The 23400-nt window shown below is 44.3% G+C and overlaps 1 protein-coding gene across 5 annotated transcripts in view; it reads left to right on the top strand.

The window, feature by feature from the left end:
* ADAM11 (ADAM metallopeptidase domain 11) overlaps positions 1-23400 on the top strand; it is a 789906-nt gene that overhangs the window by 753062 nt on the left and 13444 nt on the right. For all 5 annotated transcript variants that reach the window (XM_085646660.1, XM_085646679.1, XM_085646669.1 and 2 more), the window contains one exon: positions 5242-5332. In XM_085646660.1, coding sequence (XP_085502786.1) covers positions 5242-5332 — 91 coding nt within the window. The remainder of the gene's footprint in view (positions 1-5241; positions 5333-23400) is intronic.

Below are 23400 nucleotides of genomic sequence, written 5' to 3'. Positions count from 1 at the left end.
TTGGCACACTTCCTCCCTTGCCTGTTACAAATGTTTCGATGCTTACAATAAACTCCCAGGACTCGATATTAGTGCCTTCTTTTGCTGGCCTCCCTGGTGTTCGATCGACACATTCTGCCCAGGACTTTGTTTCTATCTTGCCTAACTTGTCATCTCCCTCTATGCCTATTATGACCAGGTTATCTTTAACACCAACAATTCCTCCAGCAAATGTATCCTCTGAGATCACACCTTTGCCTAAGGATTCAATAGAGAAAGGAGGGTCTGACTCGTGTTTAAGTTCGCCCTTGGTTTCGGCATCAATTGTTAGTTTAGTCACAGTCCTCGAGTAACAACTAGAGGGCAGAAGTCAAAGCGTAAAAAAAATCATATTAATAAGGAAGTACCAAATGTATTGACTGCCAAAGGTAAGATTACCCATAAGCAACGTAAATCTACTGCAATAATAAATTAAACGAAAACGAAAGGTAATAAGGGTAGTAGGCAGACATAGATTGCCTTTCCCTCGATTAGTACAGGTGAACCAGTAGTTGGGGAATGTTTTTGGGGGGAAATGGAGATATTGATATCAACTCTCCTAGAACCTATTCGTATTAAAGTATCGAATATAGAATCCAGGGTAATTAATATGGAGAAACAGCTTACGGGAAAACTGCAGTCTACGCAGGTTAAATGACCCCTTATCTTACCCCAAGTGACTCCGCCTGAAGCAAATAGTAATCCCCAAAAAACAACGGGGGCCTTGGAAAAACATGTTCAATTTAAAACCAATGTGGAATTGGGACGTTTGGAGTATAATAAACCCAGGGGTTTAGAACCTAGCGTAGCAGGTATATCCGGCCCCCCTCAAGTGCTAACTAACAACTCTAAGACTGTTGAAGATATTAAGGAGGCTGATTCGATATCAATTTTACCAACTCTTAATTTGCCCCCTAAGGCTATTTCATATACAGTGGTGTTAGCAAATGTTCCTCCTCTCCCCCCCAATGTTTACGAACACTGGTCGACTCTTAGGAATAAAGCACTTCATTTCCTTTCTACCAAGCTTGGACCCAATAGTTCTTTGTTTCCTGAGTTCAAGATGGTTAGAAGAGTTAGTTGGCTAGGCCCGTCGACTAATTCTCTGAGTGGTGATTGTGTAATTTTAACATTCCGGTCACCACCAATGGTCCGGAATATAATTGAGAGGGGTTGTACTGGGTCAGCTAGTTCTGATTTTGTTAATATTCTCCCCCTTGGCTTTTTCTACTCTCTCCAACGCCTGGATAGGTTTTCAGGTCCCCGTTGCCAAACATTAAGTCAGGGGGGGTCCATGGGAGGGAGATATGGTATCCCGAAGTTTAATCCCTTTGACACCCTTAGCGGTTTAGACACAAATGATTGACTACAACTCTATTCCCTTCACAACTCCCCAGAGATAGTCACGGATCTTATGCCTGTTATTACTTTAAGGGAAAACAGCAAGGAAGGCAAGGGGTTAGATCCTAGTCCTTCAAAGTCTGAGGGTCTCACAGGCGGGCCGGAGGCTCTGGTTGGTGGGTTAGATAAGCGGAGCGAGTGTGGTTCTGTATCTCTACCCGTCGGTCTGAGTGAGGACTCTTCCATCTCCCCCCCTTTGGGTCCTCCTTTACGTAATGTTTGTTCTTGGAACATTGCTGGTATCAAATCTAAGATTGGTAACCCATTGTGGCAGGCCTTTATTCAGACTTATGATCTGATTTGTCTACAAGAAACATGGAGTAGGGATCCGGTCCATATAAATGGTTTTAAGACCTTTCACACACCAGCCGTGGATGTTACCCACGGTAGAGCTAAGGGTGGACTGATGATTTATTTGTTAAATAAGTTGAACATCTTAAAGGTAACAGAGCCTGTCAAAGATACTTATTTCCAATTTTTGTTACTCGTTTTGGACTCAGACACTCCGATTGCCCTGATTAATTTGAATAATAACATTCCCCCTGGTGATGTACTTAATGTTTTTAAAAAGTTGGCTAATGCACTCTTTCTACAAGGTAAATTTTGTGGATATAATATGATGACCCTTCTCCTCAGTGATTTTAATTGTACTTTGTGCACCATGAGGGGAGATAATAGGTGCGGAATCACCCAGGAAGATGGTTTGTGTCAGTCACATTTTAATCATTCCCTTTTGGGTGAACAATTTAACGAACTAATAGGCAAACTTGATTTGGGATTTGTAAATGAAGTTTGTGCAACCCCTTTCATCTTACCTCCTACATTTACTGGGAAGGGTTGTACTTCCACAATTGATTTTGCTCTAGTAACTATTAAGCATGCTGGTAGCATATATTCTTTCAAGGTTTCAGATATTGCGTTAAGTGACCACTTTCCTCTTTGTGTAACCATTCTGATTCCAAGGAATTCTGTCCCAAAAGATAACATAGATGCGGACAGATTGCGTGAAAATGTGAGCATTGGTAGTATGAATGGCCACACGTTAAGATGGGATAAGGTGGATCAAGTAGAAACACTTAAAACAGTAATTGTTAAAAGTATGTCTGAGGTAGTGACTTGTTTGAGGGAGGAGTCTACATCTGAAGAGATTCTTGCATCCTTCCTATCTATTCGTAATGAAATCAGGTCCTCCCTTATTAGGCAATGTAAAACTAAAAACAAACAAAACGGAGGCTGGTTTAATTCTAGGTGCACAAGAGCGTATTCTCTCTTAAAGAAAGAACTGCATAAATCACCTAGGTGTGCAAAAAAAATGAGTAGACTTAGGATTGAGTATAAGCTCGCCCTAAAAGATAGAAAGAACGAGCTAAAAATAGAATCTTGGGAAGCATTGCACGACGCTGCGGTAAGGAAGGATAGTGCGGGCTTCTGGAAGATCATTAGAACTCCTTTCCTTAGCGATGCTACTGGCCCAGCTCTAGAGATAGCAATTGCTGAAACAGATTGGATTAATCATTTTACTAAAGTATACGAAGGACTAGGTAAGTCTAGCCCTCTTTTGAATCCCTCTGCTTATCCCATCTCAAGAAACTTAATGTTCACCCTGGAAGAGGTTGAGCTAGCCTTACGTGAATGTCAGGGTGGGAAGGCACCAGGTCCGGACGGTGTCCCTATAAATATTTTTAAGGCAATTGTTCCTTTGTGGGGTCCCCTTCTGGTCCAGGTGCTTAACGCTAGTTGTATTACAGAATTATTGCCCACTTGGGTGGAGTCCATAATTGTGCCCATCTATAAAAAAGGGGATAGACACGACCCGGTTTGTTACAGACCCATTTCCCTTTTAGATTCCTTTACTAAAATAGTGGGTCGAATAATTTTGGACCGCCTTTTGCTTTGGGCTGAGGATGATTCTATTCTATCTGACTTACAATATGGTTTCCGCTCCGGCTTAGGAACAGTGGAACAGAGCCTAAATCTTTTAATGCTGACCGGTAAGTACACGAGGGCCAGGAAAGGGAGTTTGTTCCTGGCCTTTGTTGACCTCTCGGCCGCATTTGATTGTGTTGACCATTCCACTTTATGGACTATGCTGGGACAACTTGGGGTTGAATCCAATATTATTTATTTTCTTAAACGATTTTATAGTGACGCTTCAGCTCGCGTCCGTTATGGCCTTAGGGGACAATGCACGGACAAAATCCCAATCAGGAGTGGTGTTAGGCAGGGCTGTGTCCTCGCCCCATTCCTTTTTAATTTATATATAAATGGTTTGGAGAAAGCCCTGTGCAATAGTAAACTCGACCCCCCATACGCTGCTGGTCGTCCAATCCCGGCGTTGATGTACGCGGACGATGCTGTGCTAATGTCCCGTACTCAAGTGGGATTACAGCGCGTGGTGGATAGTTTTGCCCTCTTTATGAACGAGTTGGGCCTTAGAGTGAACATCTCGAAAACTTTCATCATGCGCTGTGGTCGAAATCCCAAAGTTAAAAAGGCCATTTTTATAGCAGGACAGAAGCTTGACGCCACTAAACAATTTTCTTATTTGGGTATCTTGTTCAACCAGAATGACTCTTGGGGTCTGGCAGTGGCAGCGAAAAAACTTGCATTGGTTCGCTCGACTGCCGCCCTTAAATTCTTCTCTATGAAACTAGGTACCAGACCGCCGGTAGAATTAATTAAGATTTACAAAGCTAAATGCGTGTCTGGTGCAATGTACGGTAGTCGGGTTTGGGGCTTTGCTGACTCTGCTCCCATTCAGGCAGTTGAAAACTCCTTCTTGAAATGTATCCTCGCAGTACCCAAGAGTTCCCCTAACTATAATTGTCAATCAGAATTGGGTCTTCCTTTTATATCTGATCCTATTAAACTTGAACCAGTGCTATTATGGCACAGGATGTGGACTAAAGATGAAACCAAGTTTAATAGAGATATACTGATAGATATCTTGGAATTGGAAGGAGTGATGAGGATACCATGGCTGAGATATGTACGTACATTTTTAGCTGACATGGGAAAGCTGGATTATTTTTTAAATCCTCTTACTATCTCAGCCATATTGCGTAAGGACTTGAAGAAGGAGGGCCTTGCTTTTTTGGATTCCGCGAGAATTTCTGTGGAAATCCTAAAACCTACTGTCCTGCAACACCAATTAATTTTAACAACTTTTAATATTCAACCCTATTTGCTGTATGTCCCTGGTAACTATGATAGATTCCTACTATCACGTTTGAGATTTGGAATCTTCCACAGATTGGTTAGTTTTCCTATAACAAATGATTGGACGCACAAATTATTGCCCTGTCCTTGTGATGATGTTTCTCCTCAAAGTACTATCCATGTTGTTTTATTTTGTAAATTTTACAGTTATATTAGGCACACAGTTTTACTGCCATTTTTGAGAGAGGTGGGTCATCGGCAATGTCGTTTGGCTATGTTAGATATCCTACATTTGGATAATCATTTTTGTGTTGCCACAATTACATTGTTTTTTAAAAAAAAGTGATTTGCACTAGGAAAAGTATAATATAATGCACTTTATCAAGTCCTTGAATGATTTGTATTAATAATTCTGGTGTTTAAGCCATTGAGTTATCGCTAAATGAACTGTTGTGACTTTCTTAAACGCAATGATCTTTTAATGTATGCTTTTATGTTTTTTTTTTAACAATCAAATAAAGTTATATTTGATTTGATTTGACTCCCCTCCTATCTCTCACCTCTTTCTTTAAGTGTCACTGTGGATCTGTTTCTTGTATTCATCATATTGATATGTTTTTGTGATCTTATTTCTCCTCCCCACCCTTTCACCCTCTATCACAGGTCCCAGCGGCACCAATATTATAATCGGCTCCATTGCTGGCGCCGTCCTTGTGGCTGCCATTGTCCTGGGGGGTACAGGATGGGGATTTAAGTAAGAAAACCGCATGCATCCTTATGCTTTTTCATTATCCAAGTGGCTCTTGCATATTCTGTCTGAGAGTGGAGGGTTGGGCATGGTTGATTTTGCTGTGTGTTGAAACTTTGACAAACTTGTGGTCAGTTCTGTTGGTCAAAGGCTTTCACACTTGAGATGTTGTATTGGTTAATTCTAGGTGCAGCTTTGCATGAATGCATGAGGATGCGTAGGGAACACAGTATCTTAAGCATTTTATTGTGGAATAATGTAAATTGCTCTTAAATTGTGATATGATCTCTTAATTTGTGTGATCTCTTATCTTTGAGCATGCATTGGCACTCATTGGAGAGCAGCCAAAGCCTGCTTAGGTCTGTAAGAAACTCCAAAATACTGGTTCTCATTTAATGATCTCACTATATATAGTAACCTCTTAGAGTGAAAGCAGGGGGCTAGTAGAGTTGGCAGACCCCTTGTATGGCATGTGTCTCTGCCCCCTTGGTGCAATAAAGAAGTCCAATGGTCTAAATGTAGTTATTCTTATGCTCAGAGGTTAGAGTTTCCAACTCAACACAGTGAGCCACCAAGCGTATGCAGCTGCTCTTTTTGCTAAAACAATTTTGGTTCACATGCTGTGTCAACAAAAATGAGGTAAGTTTTGGGTGTTTCTGTGTTTAAGGTAGTTAAAATGTAATAGAGATGTCTGCATGTGGTGGTGATAAAATACAAAATATTCTTTCTAGATAAATACACTTCAACTAGTATACCTATAGCTGTTTAGGAAAGCCTGAAAATATTCTAGTTGACTTTGTTTCTTGTACTTCTTAACTATGGGTCTCATTACTCTCCAGTGAAATTCACATCTTAACTGTTTAGCATTTGGTTTGTAAACTGTCAAATATTTTTGCTGGTTCTCTAAAACAGCCGAATCATTTGTAAATCAATGATTTTGGGTATGAGCTGGAAGATGTCACACGCAATTCTTGGTGTTACATTTTACTTCTAAGGTTCTAAGGGATGAGGTGCACTGTTGTGTTTATACATTTTCTTAAATCTAATTCAGGCCCTCCACTAAGAGTTCTGTATTGATAGAATCATTTATCTCAACATTGACTCCAGTAATGGATGGGAAGCTTTTGTGTGTTCTTTCAGATCAGGTTTTCTTTCCCCACCCCATATTACCATGACTAACATAGCCACTTCCTCTGTTAACCTTGGGAGTCCAGTTCTGCAGTAGCCCTTCAAATGTCATCTTAGTTATTTCTGGAGGAATGGTAGAAGGTAGGCTTGAGCTGCCACAGTCTTCCTGTTTAAATTTAAATGCTAAGTGGGACACCCACACCGTGCAAGCTTAACTGGTTCCTATCTTAATTATCTGATTGATAATGCCCCAAATCGTTATCTCTGTTGCTCAATACCTTCACTTAGTATATATCTTCCTTCTGATATTTACCATGTTTGCTATGTATTTAAATAAAGTCCATTTATACACTACACACTACCTACCCAGCACCTTGACATTTACACAAGTCACCCATCATATAGTGTTGTTATTGTCGAACTCTTCAACTCCACGATCCACTGACCATTACCAGAGGGTTCCACTTTCCTTTGTATTTAGCCGAGCTTTGCCATTTTGCACATTTCAGTGCTGGTTTCTTCATTCAGTCTCCATAATCACGGTAACGGGCCTGCTGACAATTGAAGGACTGTACAGAGAGCCTGGATCAATGCTAGTTGCATTGGCTCAGTCCCCCAGGCAGTGTGCTGAGCCTCTGACTCTTAGAGCCAGATTCATCAATACACCGTTTTGCGATTCCCTAATTGGAAATCTTTGCGATTCGCAATTAGGAAATCGCAAAACGGCATGCATGAAAGTGTTTTGAACACTTTCTGCGATTCCTAGGGGATCGCAAATTATCTACCTCATGAATATTAATGAGGTAGGTCGCAATTTGCGACCCCCTCGGAATTGCAAAAATAATAGGGATGGTGGCCTGTTGGGGTCAGCAGACTACCATGTCCGTGATTGCTTTTAAATAAATCATTTTTTTTTTTTGTAAAGTAGCTTTACAAAAATAAAAATTAAAAGTTTTCCTTTCATTTTTTAAGAGCAGGCAGTGGTCCGTGGGACCACTGCCTTCTCTTAATAAATGCTTTTACAAACATTCCCAAAGGGGAAGGGGTCCCTTAGGGACCCCTTCCAATTTGCAAATGGGTTACTACCCACTTGAAGTAGGTGGTAAAATGCGAATGTTTTGCGACCGCATATCGGATACAAAACATTCCTACATACCGATGTGTTCGGTATTAGGAAGGGGTGCCCTAAACATGCCCCTTCCTAATAGCGAATCTCAAACCCATTTTGCGATTCGGTTACAGGCTACCGAATCGCAAAATAGGGTTTGCTGCATCTGAAAAGCATTTTTTGCATTAGCAAACGGGCCGATTCTGTGAATCGGGCCATTTGGGAAGACAAAAATGCTTGATGCATGTGCCCATTAGTTCCTGGGGGTATACCATGTGATCTCAGCTGTAGTATGCCTTTGTGGGTACCTGCTTAAAATGGTCCTGCTGAATGCTTACTGGATTTTCATTATGTATGACGTTCTACTCACCATGCATAGTCCTGTATTGTTCTTTTAACTCGTGAATGATTGTAACATAGTCTGGTGCATTTTAGGTGTGATTTTGAGTTCCATTTCATCATCTATTCCTGCACTCAAGAAACCTTTTCCCACTGCTACTGTGTAGTTTACAATCCTTGTAGCTGCTCCCATAGCACCCGCCTATCAACTACTGCCCCTAAACGGCCATCCATCATCCTTCTCTATGATACCCTACTTCGTTTGTCCAATTAACTGTCCTACCGCTTGTCTCCTGTACTTTCATCTCAACTGTGGACCTGCCTCTTTTCCCCAGCAGTCCCTATTCTCCTGCTGCCCCATCTACTCCTCCAGCTCAACAGCATCCTTGTACTGAGTCCTCAGCCTTGCTGCCCATCTGCACTCTTCTCTCAGCAATGTTGTCTGAACTTGTGTACCGATATACTACTTTCTCAGCACTGGTTGTCTGGCTCCACTGCTTTTACAACATGACTTCTCTGTCAGCATTAGTATCCCTATCACTGCTCTCCAAGTCCTTTTGGAACCCTAGCATTCCTGCCCTTGAGCTCCAGAATGCTGAGACTCCTACTTTAATCCATCAGCACTGTTTTTCTAGCACTACTGCTGGATTTGTATTCCAATACTGTTGTTCTCATGGGACTCTTCTTCCTATACTGTTGATTCTCCTGCCTACCAGTCCCAGCATTGTTGCCAACCTGCATTCCAATCCAGCATGGCAACACCCCGTATTTTCTTTTTGCCACTGATGAACCCCCTTGATTTCTCTCTCTGTCACTGCTCCCTTTTGACTCTTCTCCCGTTTTTGTTGTCCCGTATTCATTTCTACTTTCCCTTCATTTTGTTTTGCCCTTTTATTCTGGTCCACAAGAGCACAATTATTTTGCCAAAGCCAGCAAATAGAGAGACCAGCAGACAAGTGTTCTGATGTAGAGTGGCCTGTTTGAAGAGGCTGCATACATTACATTGCACATGGTTTTCCAGACTCACCAATACGTGGGATTAGATATAGCGATTCTGGGACCTGCTGCATTTCTCTCTCTCCCACAAGGATCTTTTGATTGTTTCATTAATCTTCCTTACTCCTATCTGTAGGAGAGTAGGATCTGCTTCACATGGGTCCCCCCACTTTTTGCTGGTGTTTCACTGTTTTTCAACCTCAGTCTGACTGTGGCTCTGCTAATCAGGACCCCAGCCTTGCTGCTTCCTCTCTACAATGGTTTCCATGTACATTAGGTACATCTATAATTGGATTCTGGAGTGCCTTATAAGTACCTAGTATATGGTATACTATGTACCCAGGGCATAGGTACCTCAGAGGCCTACCAGGGGCTGCAGCATGTATTATGCCACCCCTGGGAAGCACTCCAAAATGACACCACAGGTCTGCTACTGCAGCCTGGGTAAGGTGGTGCATGCACCCCTTACTGTGGTATAGGCTACCTATATCACTACCATTGCACACACTTATAAAACCTATAAGTCACTCCTATGGCAGGCCTTAACAATCCTGAAGGCACAGTGCTTGGTTTTTATGTGAGAGGGTGCCCCTGCATGAGCAGAACCCCTCTGCAGCATTCGGAGTACCTCCTCTGATGCTGTTTGTGGTGCAGCCTGACCATATACTCTTAAGTGCATTATAACCTTGCGGTAAATTCTAACTTTGGACTGGCTGCACGGAAAAATGTTGTGTTTGGTGTCAAACACTTTGGAATACTACCCCCCGCCAGTTCTGGCGGTGGGGGTAGCATTCCCCCCTTCTAGAGGGAGAGACATGTTGACACTGGTCTACCCGGTAAAGACTTTCTAGAGCCCTGGCATCACAAAATGGATGCCACTGCCACAGACACGGGTCTGACCTCCTGCTGCTGACCGAAACTCCGGCAGATGAGGCCTGGACAATAGGTTTCCTGTCACAGGGAGGTGTAACCACCTCCCCAGACAGGCAGATGTGTATTGGGGCTGGGCGGGAGCACTCTCTGGTGCTTTGAAGTCCTGCACTGGGGGCACACTTGGTGTCCCTGTGCATAGTCCAGTTCAAACTGGTTGCAGGGGCTACCTGCCCCTGCTCTCGCGCGAAACTGGACAAAGGGAATGGGTGTAACCACCCCTCTATCCAAACCCTCCCATAGGTGGGTCCCCAGAGTATGTCCAACCCCCTATATTGGTATAAGTATAGGAACCCAGTCCTTGACACTTTGGATTACCCTGGACGAAACTCTGTAACATATATCCTGGACTTTCGACGTTCTATTTCGACTAGAAAACTGAAGAAAACTCCCTTGGGGTCAAGGAGTGACTCCCCTGCTTGGCAGGCACCAAAGAGGCAACTGTCCGGTCTGCAACTCTGAAGATCCCGCCGGACGCCGTATTCTTTGCATCACCAGAGGTGGATTTCCAGACTTCCCCGAGGCTACCCTGAGTCCACAGCAAAGCTGAGGCCCCTGGCTATCGTGCGTGACGTGGAACCGTGACCCCTGGACACTGTAAACTTTTGCCGGTACACCATCTTCCTGGTCTTCCTCGAAGTTGTGCTTTGGGCTCCGAGTGGCCCCAGCCTTGGGCACCTACAGCACTGAAGATCTCTGGCCTCCACTCCACGAGTGACCCGTGGGCCAGTTTTCAGTGCGACTGCTCGCGAGGCTCCTTCGCGATCGCTAGCCCATTGGCTAGTGGGTCCCCACGAAGGCAACTCCTTTTCTGCTTGGGCTTTCCTGGTTGCTCCAGATGTGCCCTGACTTACTCTCGCTGGGTGAGTCACTCAGATCTTGCTGGTCTGCACCGACGTCCTCCTTCTATTTCCACTTGACTTGCCGTTGCCAAGGATTGTTGGGTCCATTCTGGTCGCTGATACCGCAGCACTTGACAGACTTTGTGGGACAGCTCGAATCCAGCTCCTGGTCATCGTCGACGCCTCCTGGACCTCGTGGCTGAAGAGTCAAGACACTCGTCAACTCACCTGAAGCACCCGCCATCTGTGGGCATTGGACTATCGTGCCCCTGGTCACTGGTAAGTGACCCAGACACTGTCCCCTCTGTTTTCCGGTTCCTTCCATCCTCGATCCAGGCTTGGATCTCTTCGGACACTTCTCCTCTTCACGGTAGCCACACTTCTTTGCCAGCTTCCATTGAAAACGACGCCGCGACCCGACACCAAAAGACACCTATGCACCCGACTTCCCTGGGTGAGGTAACATGAGTACTCTGGTGCTCCCGTGGGTGTTGGCCCTAGACACCTCTAAGTCCAAAAGGGTTTGCTTTTAGTCATCCTCTAAGTGTCCTTAACTTGTAATTTTCCAACCGCGACTTTCCCCATAGAAGTTAACGGCTATTCGCGCCTGTGTTCTAACACTGCGCGCGTCCCCCGTAGGTCCCCTATGTCACTACCTTGGGTGGTTCCTTGGGGCCCAAGTGCTTCTAAAGGCTCTAGGCCTTGTGTCTAGTTCAGTCGTGGTTCTTATACCACTTTATTGGTATATGGTTTGGTACGCCCCTAGGGCCCAAACGTGTATTTGTGCTTTTACTGTTGAATACTGACTTGTTACTTAAGTACTTCGAACTCCAGCCTCATAAAGAGACTAGAGGGGTGTGTTTTATCTTAAATACATATAATTTGAATATATACCTGGTGTGGTTGTCATTTCATTTGGTCATTCAAGAGATTATAGACTGGTAAAACAAGCTGCTTTACATTCCTTCAAGACTTAACCTGAAGGCTGCTCTCCATAGCTACCACTAGGATAGCTTTCAATAAAGGTTGTCTTTAACCTATCACCATAAGGGGTTGTTTGGGCTGGTACAAGGTGCCCACTTTAATTAGTGGACAGCATATACCAGGCCAACTTCTCACACTATCCCTCACTGAGTTACACCACCCTCAGATTCTGCATTTGCCGTGCCTTAATCGGACAATCACAATGGGAAGTTTTCTTCTTCACTGACTTGTGCAGAGTTCCGGTCTTCTTCATCTGATGATTTCTCTCCACTGAACCTTTTGAGATATGTTCCGATTCTGGACCAGCATCAGGTCACCAGGTGTTAGACCTGGCACCATTGGCGTGAGTCTCCCTTCCATTTGTTCGCTGTGCCTCCTCTGTTTTTCTGGTGATAGATGCTCTGGGCGCTGCGCCACTGCCATTCAGTGCCGCAGCGCGGATGCTCCCTGTATAAAGATGCCATATGAATTGATGTATCCCTGATGGGCTTAATTGGTCTACCTGTTAGTCCCTAGTAATGTGGCCTGTGTGTGCCCAGGGCTGGTAAACCAAATGCTGCTGGTGGACCTGCAGCGTTGATTTGCGCCACCCACAGAAGCAGCTTGTAAAGTGTGTCTCAGACCTGCCACTGCAGTGTCTGTGTGCAGTCTAGAACTGCCATCTTGGCTGTGAAGTGCACCCACTTCCCAGCCCCTGAACCTTACCTTGGCATCATGTAAGCCACCCCTATGGTAGGGTGCATTGTATGTGTAAGGTAGGACATGCTCTGATGTGTGTAGCATGTCCTGGTAGTGAACTACAACCAATTTCGTTTTTCACTACTGTAAGGCTACCTGTTCTCCATAGGCCAGAATGGGAGGTTTGGCTATTACATTCTATAGTCCTAACTGACCCATAGAACATGGTAGAAAAACGAATTTAGTATGCCTAAGCTCAGAATATTAAAATACATCTTTTAGTGAAGTTTATTTTTATATTCTGTGTTTGAAAATACCACTTTTAGAAAGTAGGTATTTTCTTGCCTAAGCCTTCCAGTGTGCTCTGCTGTTATGTGTATTGGCTGTCTGGTTTTGGAGGGACAGGGCAGGCTGAGTCAGACCTGGGTTGAATAGAGAGATCTGCCTTGGAGTGAGGGGAGGGGTAGCTCCTGCACTTGAATAGGGCTGTGCCTGGCAAGGTGAATGCTGGCTCCACCTCCCACTGTGCGTCTGATGGCAGACCCCCTCTTTCTGAAAGGAAGGATGCAGCCTGATAAACAAAGTGCTCCAGGGCTGGGCAGAACTGGTTCTGGCTGGGTTCAGTGACTTGTAGCTTCTCAGAACAAAGACTTTTGGGGTATAAATATCTGTGCTGAAACCCCTACAATTTGTATTGCCCCTGGATCTCAAGACCAACCTCTGTCCGTGGAACTGAAGGAAGCTGCAGGAGAGGACTGTCCTGGTGTTGTGTGCTGTTCCCTGGATTGGCCTGCAGTAGTTTTCATTGGACTGGAAATAGGAGGGAAAAGGAGCTGTAAGAGAACTTTTTAATCTTGAACCTGCAATCACCCAAGGGCTAGAGAGAGAACTAGCCTCCTGACTGAAGTCTCAGGACCAGTAGACTGCATTTCGTCGCTAAGGCCTGTTAGCGAGCCGCCACAGCCGAGGATCATCAAGAAAATCATCGCACTGCTGCCACTGAGGGCTCGCTGGCCTGACCATCGCCCCGCACGTTTGCGGGCCTAAAAATTATCGCTAAAGCAGCGGAGCGTCAGGAAAATCGTCGTATCGCTGCCGCTGAGGGCTCGCTAGCCTGATCATCGCCCCGCACGTTTGCGGGCCTAAAAATTATCACTACAGCCGTGGAGCATCAGGAAAATCGTCACATCGCTGCCGCTGGGGGCTCTCTTGCCTGATCATCGCCCCGCACGTTTGCGGGCCTAAAAATTATCGCTACAGCCGCGGAGCGTCAGGAAAATCGTTGCATCGCTGCCGCTGAGGGCTCGCTGGCCTGATCATCGCTCCACACGGTTGCAGGCACCAAAATCGTCGCTAACATCCGTTAGCGAGCGGCCGTGACCAAAAGCATGAGGAAAAACATCGCTAACCCGCCGTAGCGGCATTTTTGTGGATTATTGTCGGCAACTCTCCAGAACTGTGAGTAAAAGGGTCGCAGAGACCATCGCCCTGAACTGATCTTTGTATTCCCCATTTGAACTATTTTTGCAGCATCCAGAGAGAATTATTTTTGTACATTATTGTGGCTTTCTCATTATTTGGTCTTGTGATAAGTCTATATATAAAGATAACTATTTTTAATAACTACCTGTGTTGTGTCCCTTTGTAGTGTTCCTCACTGTATTACTGTGTATGATCATAAACGCTTAACACACTGCCTCTGAGATTAGCCTAACTGCTCATGCTACGTTACCACAGGGTGGAGCAGGGGTTGTCAAAGGGGTGCAGCCCTTCACTCGGACTTGGAAAGAAGGGTCCCTGCTTGGACAGTGGCCATCCACTGCCAACCAGAGACCCCCATTTCCAACACCAGGCTACATGCCAGATGGAATGGTTTCTTACCTGTATTCCTAGTTCTCTCTGAGGGGAATTGCCATCGAAATCATAAGCACTGAATAATCTCCCCCAGAGCAGTGGGGCCCCCGGGGAAGTTCTTTCAAAGTCACATCGCCTTATTTCAGAAAGGCCAGGATGCAGATGTGACACAAATGCAAAATTGTGCAGTCTTAAAACAGGCTATATTGCCTATTGTAATGCATTACTTTAAAAACTATAAGGAAAAAGGGGTCAAACTCTTAAAAGCCACCTAAGTATAATGAAAAGTGACCTTTTAAAAACATCTTTCACAAACGCTTTTTACTTCTTTTTAAAGTAGGAGATAGGATAATATATAGCAATGTAGTTGAATAGGCTGCAGCATTGGAAACAATGAGAATAGGATACTTCGCCTCTAAGGGCATCTTGATGTTTAGTGTCCCAATATCTCTTGCAGGTAGCAGTTCCTATTGACGAGCAAATTACAGTATAGAATTATTTGTAGTTCATCTCCTCATCTGGGGAGAAGGGAGGGTTGCATAGATTAGCAAGCTCATCCCGAAGAAATCCACGAGGGAGGAGATAAAAAACGTATAGCACAGTCAGGCAAATAAATTCCTCAGGGAGACTTGCTCTACTTGAGCAGCATTAGCATCGGAATCAAGGCAATAATGTCTTGTAAATGTGTGAACTGATCTCCAAGTTTCAGCTTTGCAAATCTCGGCAAGTGGGATTGTTATAAGTTTGCCACTTGGTACATTCCATCCTCCCCTCCCCATGTATCCACGTTGGTATTGTCCTAGAATCTTGACATGAAGGCAGCCTTGGAATGTTGACTAGCTGGCACTTCACAGAGGGTTACCTGGCTCCAGCGAGCTGAGGGTGCAGTGTTTGTTAATATTAATAAAGAAGCTTTCACTTACCTGTGTTGTGAACATTACTTCATTTTGGCGACGAGGGAAAGTGATGCTGTTACAGGGACAGCGCTGCATCTTCCCCTGTGGACTTTTCGTCTTGCTGGCCGGTTGGAGGAGCTGTCGACTTTCTGCTGCGAGCGGGGCATCTCTTGAATTAACAACTTACCTGCTGCTTTCATGTAGTGAGGTGCTCCAGTTTACATGTGATGAACACTTCTTTATTGTTGACTGTTCCTTCGGTGGAGTGTTCAGTGTGTGGTTGGTCTGTAGCCTGCCCTCAAAAGTTCATTCAAGGGGTAGCCTCATCATTCAATGGTAGCTGTGGTGCCTTGCTTTAAAGTGGACTTCCTTCCGCAGCCTGCCCTCAAACGTTCATTCAGGGGGTAACCTCCTCATTCAAAGCTGTAGCCGTGGTGCCTTGCCTTAAAGGGGACTTCCTTGGTTATTGGGCAAAATTACGGGGGATCTTTAGACTGTTCTTCCCCTTTCCTCCACTTTGTTTTGCCTAGAGGTTTGCTTCGGAAGGTGTTTAGTGACTGCGGGGAGGCGAACGGCTATTTTAAAGTTTGTGTGGAAGCTTTCGCTTCGAGTCTTCCGAAGCGTTGCACCCTTTGTCACGCTGCAACTGATCTTCGGTGCTTTGTGATCTGCGTGACTGCCGTCAGTTCTCGAATGCCTTGGAAGATTTAATGTTGGGGGCGGCTGCATTTTAACGCTTCCCCTCAGGCTTATTTCCAGTCTTCGGCGCAGTGGCTTCTACGAGCACCACACGTAGCGTGCGAGGGGCTTCGCTTAGCGTATCGTGTATCAAAGTTGAGGGGGAGTGAAGGAGAGGCTCCCTTGGCAGTGGATTGAACGGATTAAATTAAGAACAGTTTTTCATCTATCTTCAGGAGGAATCCGTTTTATTAGTGACTTTTCAAGGAAGAGAGAAAGACAGCGTTTCCTGCCTTTCCTCAGTATATTGACTCAGGAAGTTCCCGCCCCTGCCTCACGGGTAGAGCCATTGAGGTCACCTTTAGTCATAAAAATAGGACTAAGATTCATTGTGTTTAGTGCAGTAGCATTTCCCTTGTGTTACTGCTTATTATGGTATTTGAAGTTTATTGGAATGATTTGTTTTTTTAACATCCATTGATATTTATTTTCCTTCCTCATGGTGCATGTAATCAGTCTTTATTCTGTTTAGTTTTCTTTCTATTTTCCTTCTCTCTTTAATGTCTCTTTCTTTACTTCTATCTGTCACTGTACTTACATGCCCAGTGCTTTCGTTGAAATTATTTTAGTACTGTTCATACTGAGTTCATTATGGCAGGTGCGGGAATGAGTCAACCACCCCCCTATTTAAATGAGTTAGGGGAGCCTGAAATTCCATGAAGAAGGTGGGAAGGAATCTTCAAATCATACCTAATAGCCTTAGGGGGTGGTAATTTTTCAAATGTAAGAAAGCAACACATACTGTTGCACAATCTAGGTATCCAAGGTGGAAAAGTTTTTGAGGACATCACAGGGAGACTAGTGGAGGATGAACCTCATGAAGAAGAGGAAGGTGTGGATGTTTTTGAATATACATTAAGGAAGTTGGAGGCGCACTTCAAGGTTAAAATAAATGTGGTCCTTGAAAGGCACAAATTTTTCAAAAGAAATCAAAGGAAGAATGCGAAGGTATCCTCTTATGTGGCGGTGTTGCGTGGTATTGCTGCCATTTGCGAGTTTGGGGCTCTTACTGACTCCCTCATCAGGGACCAATTAGTAAGATGCACAAATGATGTGAAGGTTCAAGAGGAATTACTGACAAGAAATTCAGACCTTGAGTAGGCTATTAGCATAGCCAAAGGGCTGGAACACACAGCACTATGTATGAGAGAAATGAAAATTTCAGATGGGGTTAAGGAGAAGTCTGAACTCAAAGATTCAACCAGTGAGGAGGCTGTCTGCAAAGTAGACAATAAAAAGAGAGAGGCTTCTAGAAATAAAATGGGGGGCTTGCAATGTTTCAGATGTGGTAGCCCTAATCATTTGGCCAACAGTTGGAAATGTCCAGCCAGGAACATTATGTGTAGGAAGTGCAACAAGAAGGGGCATTTTTCTAAAGTGTGTAACGTATTCAGTCCAAAGGTACATGTGGTTGAACAACAGGAGGTTGAGGAAGCGGAGGAAAAGAGTTTTGTCTTTCAGATAGAGGACGGGAGCAAGGAAGAAAAAACCCAGTATCCCACATGTGAGATTAGGCTGGATGGGGAAAAATTCAAAGTTTATGCGGATTCGTGCTCTCCTTTTACTCTGGTGGAAAAGAACATTTTTAATGAGAAGTTTTCTAAACACAACATCAAGTTAGAAACTGCAGATATAGCTCCCTCTGGGTACAATAGAGTTCCCATACCTTTGGAAGGTATGGTAAGAATGAGAATTTCTTTCAAAAACAGGCAAACTGTAGGGAAGGTGTATATAACCAGTGAGGGTTCAAGTCTACTAGGGTGGAAACATCAGAAAGAATTAGGAATTACTCTGGACCCCAATAACCATGAGCAAGTCCTACTCATCGATCACCCAGTGGTTGGTGCCAATCTTATTAGGGATTTTCCTGAAGTTTTTAATGAAAATTTGGGTTTGCTACAAAACTATATGCATAAAATTGTGCTAAAAGAAGGAGCTATACCAGTAATACACAAAACACGATCGATCCCCTTACTAATGAGAGAACCTTTAAGAATGGAATTACAAAAATTGGTCAAACAGGGTGTCATTCAAGAGATTGATTGTTCTGCATGGTTGGCACCCATAGTCATCACAAGTAAGGATGGTGGGAATAGTATTAGGCTATGTGTGGACTTGAGGGCCTTGAATGCCAACATTGTTGTTGACAGACATCCTTTACCAAGGATCCATGGGATGCTGAGCACTATGCAGGGCGCAAAAGTTTTTAGTGTTCTGGATCTTTCATCGGCCTATTACCAAATCAAACTACATCCTGATTCCCAACCTTTGACAGCATTCACCACCCCATTTGGCAACTACAAATTCTTAAGGATGCCATTTGGGCTGGCGTCTGCAGCTTCTGCATTCCAACGAGCAATGCAACATGTCCTTAATGATTGCCCCAAATCGATGTGTTTTCAAGATGACATCCTAATTTATGGTTTGAGTTACACAGAACATAATTTGAATGCTGAGTTAGTTCTCAAAAGGCTAAGAGAAGTGGGGTTCACCACTAAGGAAAGCAAATGTAAGGTAGGAGTAACATCTGTTGACTATTTGGGGCACACAATTTCTGAAGAGGGAATAAAGCCAACAATTGATCTTGTGGATACTGTGAGGAGAGCTCCTACTCCAACATGTAAAGAGGAAGTTCTTTCATTTCTAGGTTTGGCTGAATATATGTCTAAGTTTATCAAGAATTTTGCGATGTTATCACAACCCCTCAGAGAGCTCATAAAAAAAGACAATACATTCACTTGGGGAAAAGATCAAGAACAGGCTTTTAAAAACATAAAGGAGGCCATAATTTCAGCTCCATTATAGGCAACTTTGATGTGGACAAGGACACTATCATTTCCACTGATGCCAGTGGTAAAGGTATAGTTGCCATGCTATCACAAAGGTTCGATAATAAAACGAAAGTAGTGGCTTTCGCATCTAGATCTCTGTCTGGGGCGGAGTCAAACTATTCTACAGTAGAAAAGGAGGCGTTGGCTGTGTATTGGGCTATTAAACACTTCAGTTTCTATGTGTGGGGATTGCCATTTGAAGTATGTACAGATCACAAACCCTTAATCTATTTGTTTGGCAATAAGGACATGGAAAACATGACTCCCCGCATTGCAAAATGGGTTCTAGGTCTGCAGGGATTTAACTTCAGAATGGTATATGTTCCTGGTCAACAGAACAAAGTTGCTGATTTCTTATCTAGGGCACCAGTGGAAAAACATGAAGAAGAAACCACTGGTAATGAGAGTGTTCTGGAGGTAAAGCTCCCAGCTGTTACGAAAGAGCAATGGGACTATCACTCTGAGCAGGATGGCATCATCAGCAAAGTAAAAACATTTATAATCAAAGGATGGCCCAACAGGTGTAAAGACCTTCCAGGGGACATACAACCATTTTGAAATGTGCGGAATGACTTGTCGATTGAGGGGAGGTTTCTTCTCAAGTCAGGGAAAATTGTTCCTCCAGAGGGGTTAAGAATCCAAATTATTGACCTCACTCATGAGGGGCACCTAGGTAGGAGTCTATGCAAGGCAAGATTAAGATCTGAATACTGGTTCCCTGGAATGGATCAGCTAATGGAAGATAAAGTGAAGGACTGCTATGCTTGTGGGATAAGTGATAAATCCAGATGTATTAGGCGCTCCCCACTCATACCAGTTGAGATCCCTAGGCCTCCATGGGACAAGCTAGACTTTGATTTCACTGGCCCCATACGTGCTAAAGGACCTCAGGAGTGGTACCTTTTCGTGCTCATTGATTATTACTCCAATTGGATCACATACAAATTTGTGAACACCATCAACACGAAATCACTGATAGAATTCTTGAGTGATGTGTTTTCTAAGGAGGGTATTCCCTCCACCATAGTCACGGACAATGGGGTTCAGTTGGTGTCGGAGGAGATGAAGGAGTTTCTTAAGGACATGTCCATAACCCACATACGCACCCCATTGTATTGTCCAAAGGCCAACGGTAAAGTAGAGAGGGCTAATCGAATGATGAAAGAGTGCATTCAACTGGCAGTCAAGTCTGGGACAACCATCGAGTCAGCTCTTAGAGACATGCTCTGGTCATACCATACCACATCTAGCCTCTCCACGGGTCATACTCCCTTTGAACTGTTGAGAGGGAGGAAAGCAGGTTCAAAGCTGTCACCTAATTGGTTGTGTCCCAAAGATAAGGTGGAGGTCAATCCGGAAGAATTAAAAAAAAGAAATTGAATCCAGACAAAAGAAGTACAAAGAGTGGTATGACAGGAAATGGGGTGCAAAGGAAAGGTCTCTCAGTCTGGGGCAAAGTGTGTACATCAGGAAACCGGAGGGCTTAGGGGGTAAAGGTGACAAATATTACACCCCAGAGAAAATAAGAGAGGTAAAAAGAATTGTTGTCATTCTGGAAGATGGGAAAAAATGGAGCATGGATCGGGTTGCCATAGGCCCGAAGGGGGTTAGCCATAGGGAGGCCAGCAAGCCTCTTGCCCAGAGCTCCAGGTCTTTTGATGCTCAAGTGAGAAGAGGGATGAGACAAAGAAACTCTCCGGCTTCGCACAAAGATTTCAGAATGGTGTGATCATTTGTATTTGGTGTTACATCTATATTCGTATTACTGTTTTGGGTCTCTTATCCATGGCCCCTGGTTGCTACCTTTTCCTGTCCTACCCCGTCCTCCTCCTCTTTTTTCTTTGGGTAGGAGGATGTGTTATAAGTTTGCCACTTGGTACATTCCATCCTCCCCTCCCCATGTATCCACGTTGGTATTGTCCTAGAATCTTGACATGAAGGCAGCCTTGGAATGTTGACAAGCTGGCACTTCACAGAGGGTTACCTGGCTCCAGCAAGCCGAGGGTGCAGTTTTTGTTAATATTAATAAAGAAGCTTTCACTTACCTGCGTTGTGAACATTACTTCAGGGATGTTTCTAAGTAACACAGCAGTAGCTGTCTTGCTCCTGGTGGAATGGGCTGTAGGTCTAGTGAAGGTGTAGAAGGATTCTGAAAACATTTAGGCAATGTAATAGTCTGATTGACATGGAAATTCGAGACTACTTTTGGAAGGAATTTAGGATTGGTCCTCATAACTACCCTGTTGCTATGGAACATTATGTATGGTTCATGTAAACATAGGGCCTGTATCTCACTAATCCTACAAGCGGAACCGATGGCTACCAAGAAGGAAGCTTTCTACGATAAGTGCTGGAGAGAAGCCTTATGAATGAGTTCAATGGGAGGACCCATAAGGCAAAAAAGGATAATATTAAACTCCCATTGAGGGGAAGGTCTCTTGAGAGGAGGGTGTATCTTTTTAATGCCTTAACTACAGGCACTCTGAAAAAGGACATTTTCGATGGACATTTTCAACAAGCTGCTATTGCTGCAAGATGAGCTCTAACAGAAATGAATTGCAATTTTGCTTTCGCCAGATGGAGGAGGTATGGAAAAGCAACCTCTTCTTAACAACAAAGAAGATTGAAATTGTTTTGACAACACCAGATGCAGAATTTCTTCCACTTCAAAAAAGAAGAAGTTCTAGGGAATGTTCTTTTGACTTCTCTCATCACATCCATGTATTCCTGAGAAAGGTTTAGGTGACCATATTGTATGCGATCAGAAGCCATTCAGCCAAGTTAAGCGAGTGAAGTTTGGGATGTTGAATCTCACCTCTGAACTTCTGAAGAAGATCCGGTCTGCATGCCAGCTTCCTGTGTAGACATTCTGAGAGATGGAGATCCGTGAACCGCCACTGTTGGGCCACTCTGGAACAATGAGAATTATTCTGGCCTTCGATTGTGACAGCTTGATGATCACTATTGGCAAAAGAGAAATTGAAGGAAAGGCGTAAAGAAATTTGCCTGACCGGTTGATCCATTGGGCATTCCCCAGTGTACCCGGTTCGTAGAACCTTGTGGCGAAGCTTGGGCATTTCTTCTTTTCTCCATCTGCGAAAAAATGTATATCTGCGAAATCCCCAATTCGTAAAAGATGTCATGAAGAACTTCTAGCATGATTCTACTGGTTTCCCTGTAGATGGACTGCTGTAATTTTGAGATTCTTCCAGATTGTTTGTGCTTTCAGGGACAGAGGTCTGGATCTCGTTCCCCTCTGCTTGCTCAGATAATGCTTGGTGTCTGTGTTGCCTGTCCGAACAAGATGGCAGTTGGTCCTGAATGATGGGAGATAAGCCTTCAAGACTAGATGAATTGCCTCTGCTCTAGCAGGTTGATGCGATAAAACTGTCCTTCTGAGACCATATGCCTTGTATTTGAAGGTGGTCCATGTGAGCACCCCAACCTGTTCGGGAGGCATCCTTCACTATAGTTTGGGTCGGAATGTCTTGGTGAACATTAATTCCTCTGAGTAGATTCTCTAAGCAGCATCACCATTAAAATAATTGCTTTGCATGAGTGGCTAGTATGACTCTGTCTTCTCAGATTCCTGAGAGCTGTTCCCATTGATCATTGTTGGAGAGACCGCATGTAGAGGCGTACATTTGGGACCAGAAAAATGCATAACCCCATTGAATCCAGCAGGGAAGATACTTGCCTTGCTGTTGGATGAGTTGTTTTCTTTAGATTGCGGAATTTCTGAACAATAGATAATCTCTTCGCCGAAGGAAACACTTCTGTGTGTACTGTGTCTAGAACTGCATCTAGGTAGTGCAGGGATTGAACAGGATTTGAAATAGATTTATTGTGATTCACGTGCCGATCCAGTCTTCTGAGAGTCATGACAGTGAGATGGTAATGTTGACTTGCTTGCTGATAAGATGATGCCTTGTGGAGCCAATCATCCAGATATGGTTAGATGAAAGATTTCATTTTCCTGAGATGGGCTACTACAATTGCCATACATTTTAAGAATGTTTGCGGTACAGACTTGATGCCGAAAGGAAGAACCTTGGGTTGGTAGTGGCCTTTTCCTTCAATAAACCTCAGGAAGTTTCAGTGTTTCTTGGCTATTGGGATGTGAAAATAGGTATCTTTTAGATCTATCGAGCATAACCAGTTCCCCTGATGGAGTTGAGGGTAGATCTGATGACGAGCCCATATCCTGACACTGTGAACAGGATGATTGCCCGCCACCACTACCCTGCCGCAGGGGACTCCAATTTCCTCAAGCAACATCCTACCCCGGAGAGCTTTGTGGTCCAAGCTTCCACCTCCCGTGTAAATCCTGGTACATTCCCTACCACTCCAGTGGATAGGGAATCCAAGTGGCTGGACACCTTAGGAAATAAAATGTTTTCTTCCACCTGCCTGGCACAGCGGTCTGTGATCACTGGATATTTTGGGCTGTTACTCCTACGCACTCTGGGTTGGGCTGCTGCAGCCTTCAAACCCCTTTAGTTTGCCCTCTTACCATCATGGGCACCCTGTGGGAGGCAGGATACAACATCACCTGACCCACTGGAAGTCAATAACATCAGACCGCTGGATTCTTCAGACTGTCCGAAGGGGCTACTTCCTCCTCCTCGTGACCTACTCTCCACCCATACCAGCCACTTGCAACAAGTTGATGGAGGACCATCTCTTCTTGCTTTGCCACGAAGTGCCGGCTCTGTTGACCAAGGGAGCCTTAGAGAGGGTGCCGACACCA

Source organism: Triturus cristatus, chromosome 1_1, assembly GCF_964204655.1.
Source record: "Triturus cristatus chromosome 1_1, aTriCri1.1, whole genome shotgun sequence".
NCBI classification, from domain to species: domain Eukaryota; kingdom Metazoa; phylum Chordata; class Amphibia; order Caudata; family Salamandridae; genus Triturus; species Triturus cristatus.
This window is presented reverse-complemented; position numbering and strand designations above follow the sequence as displayed.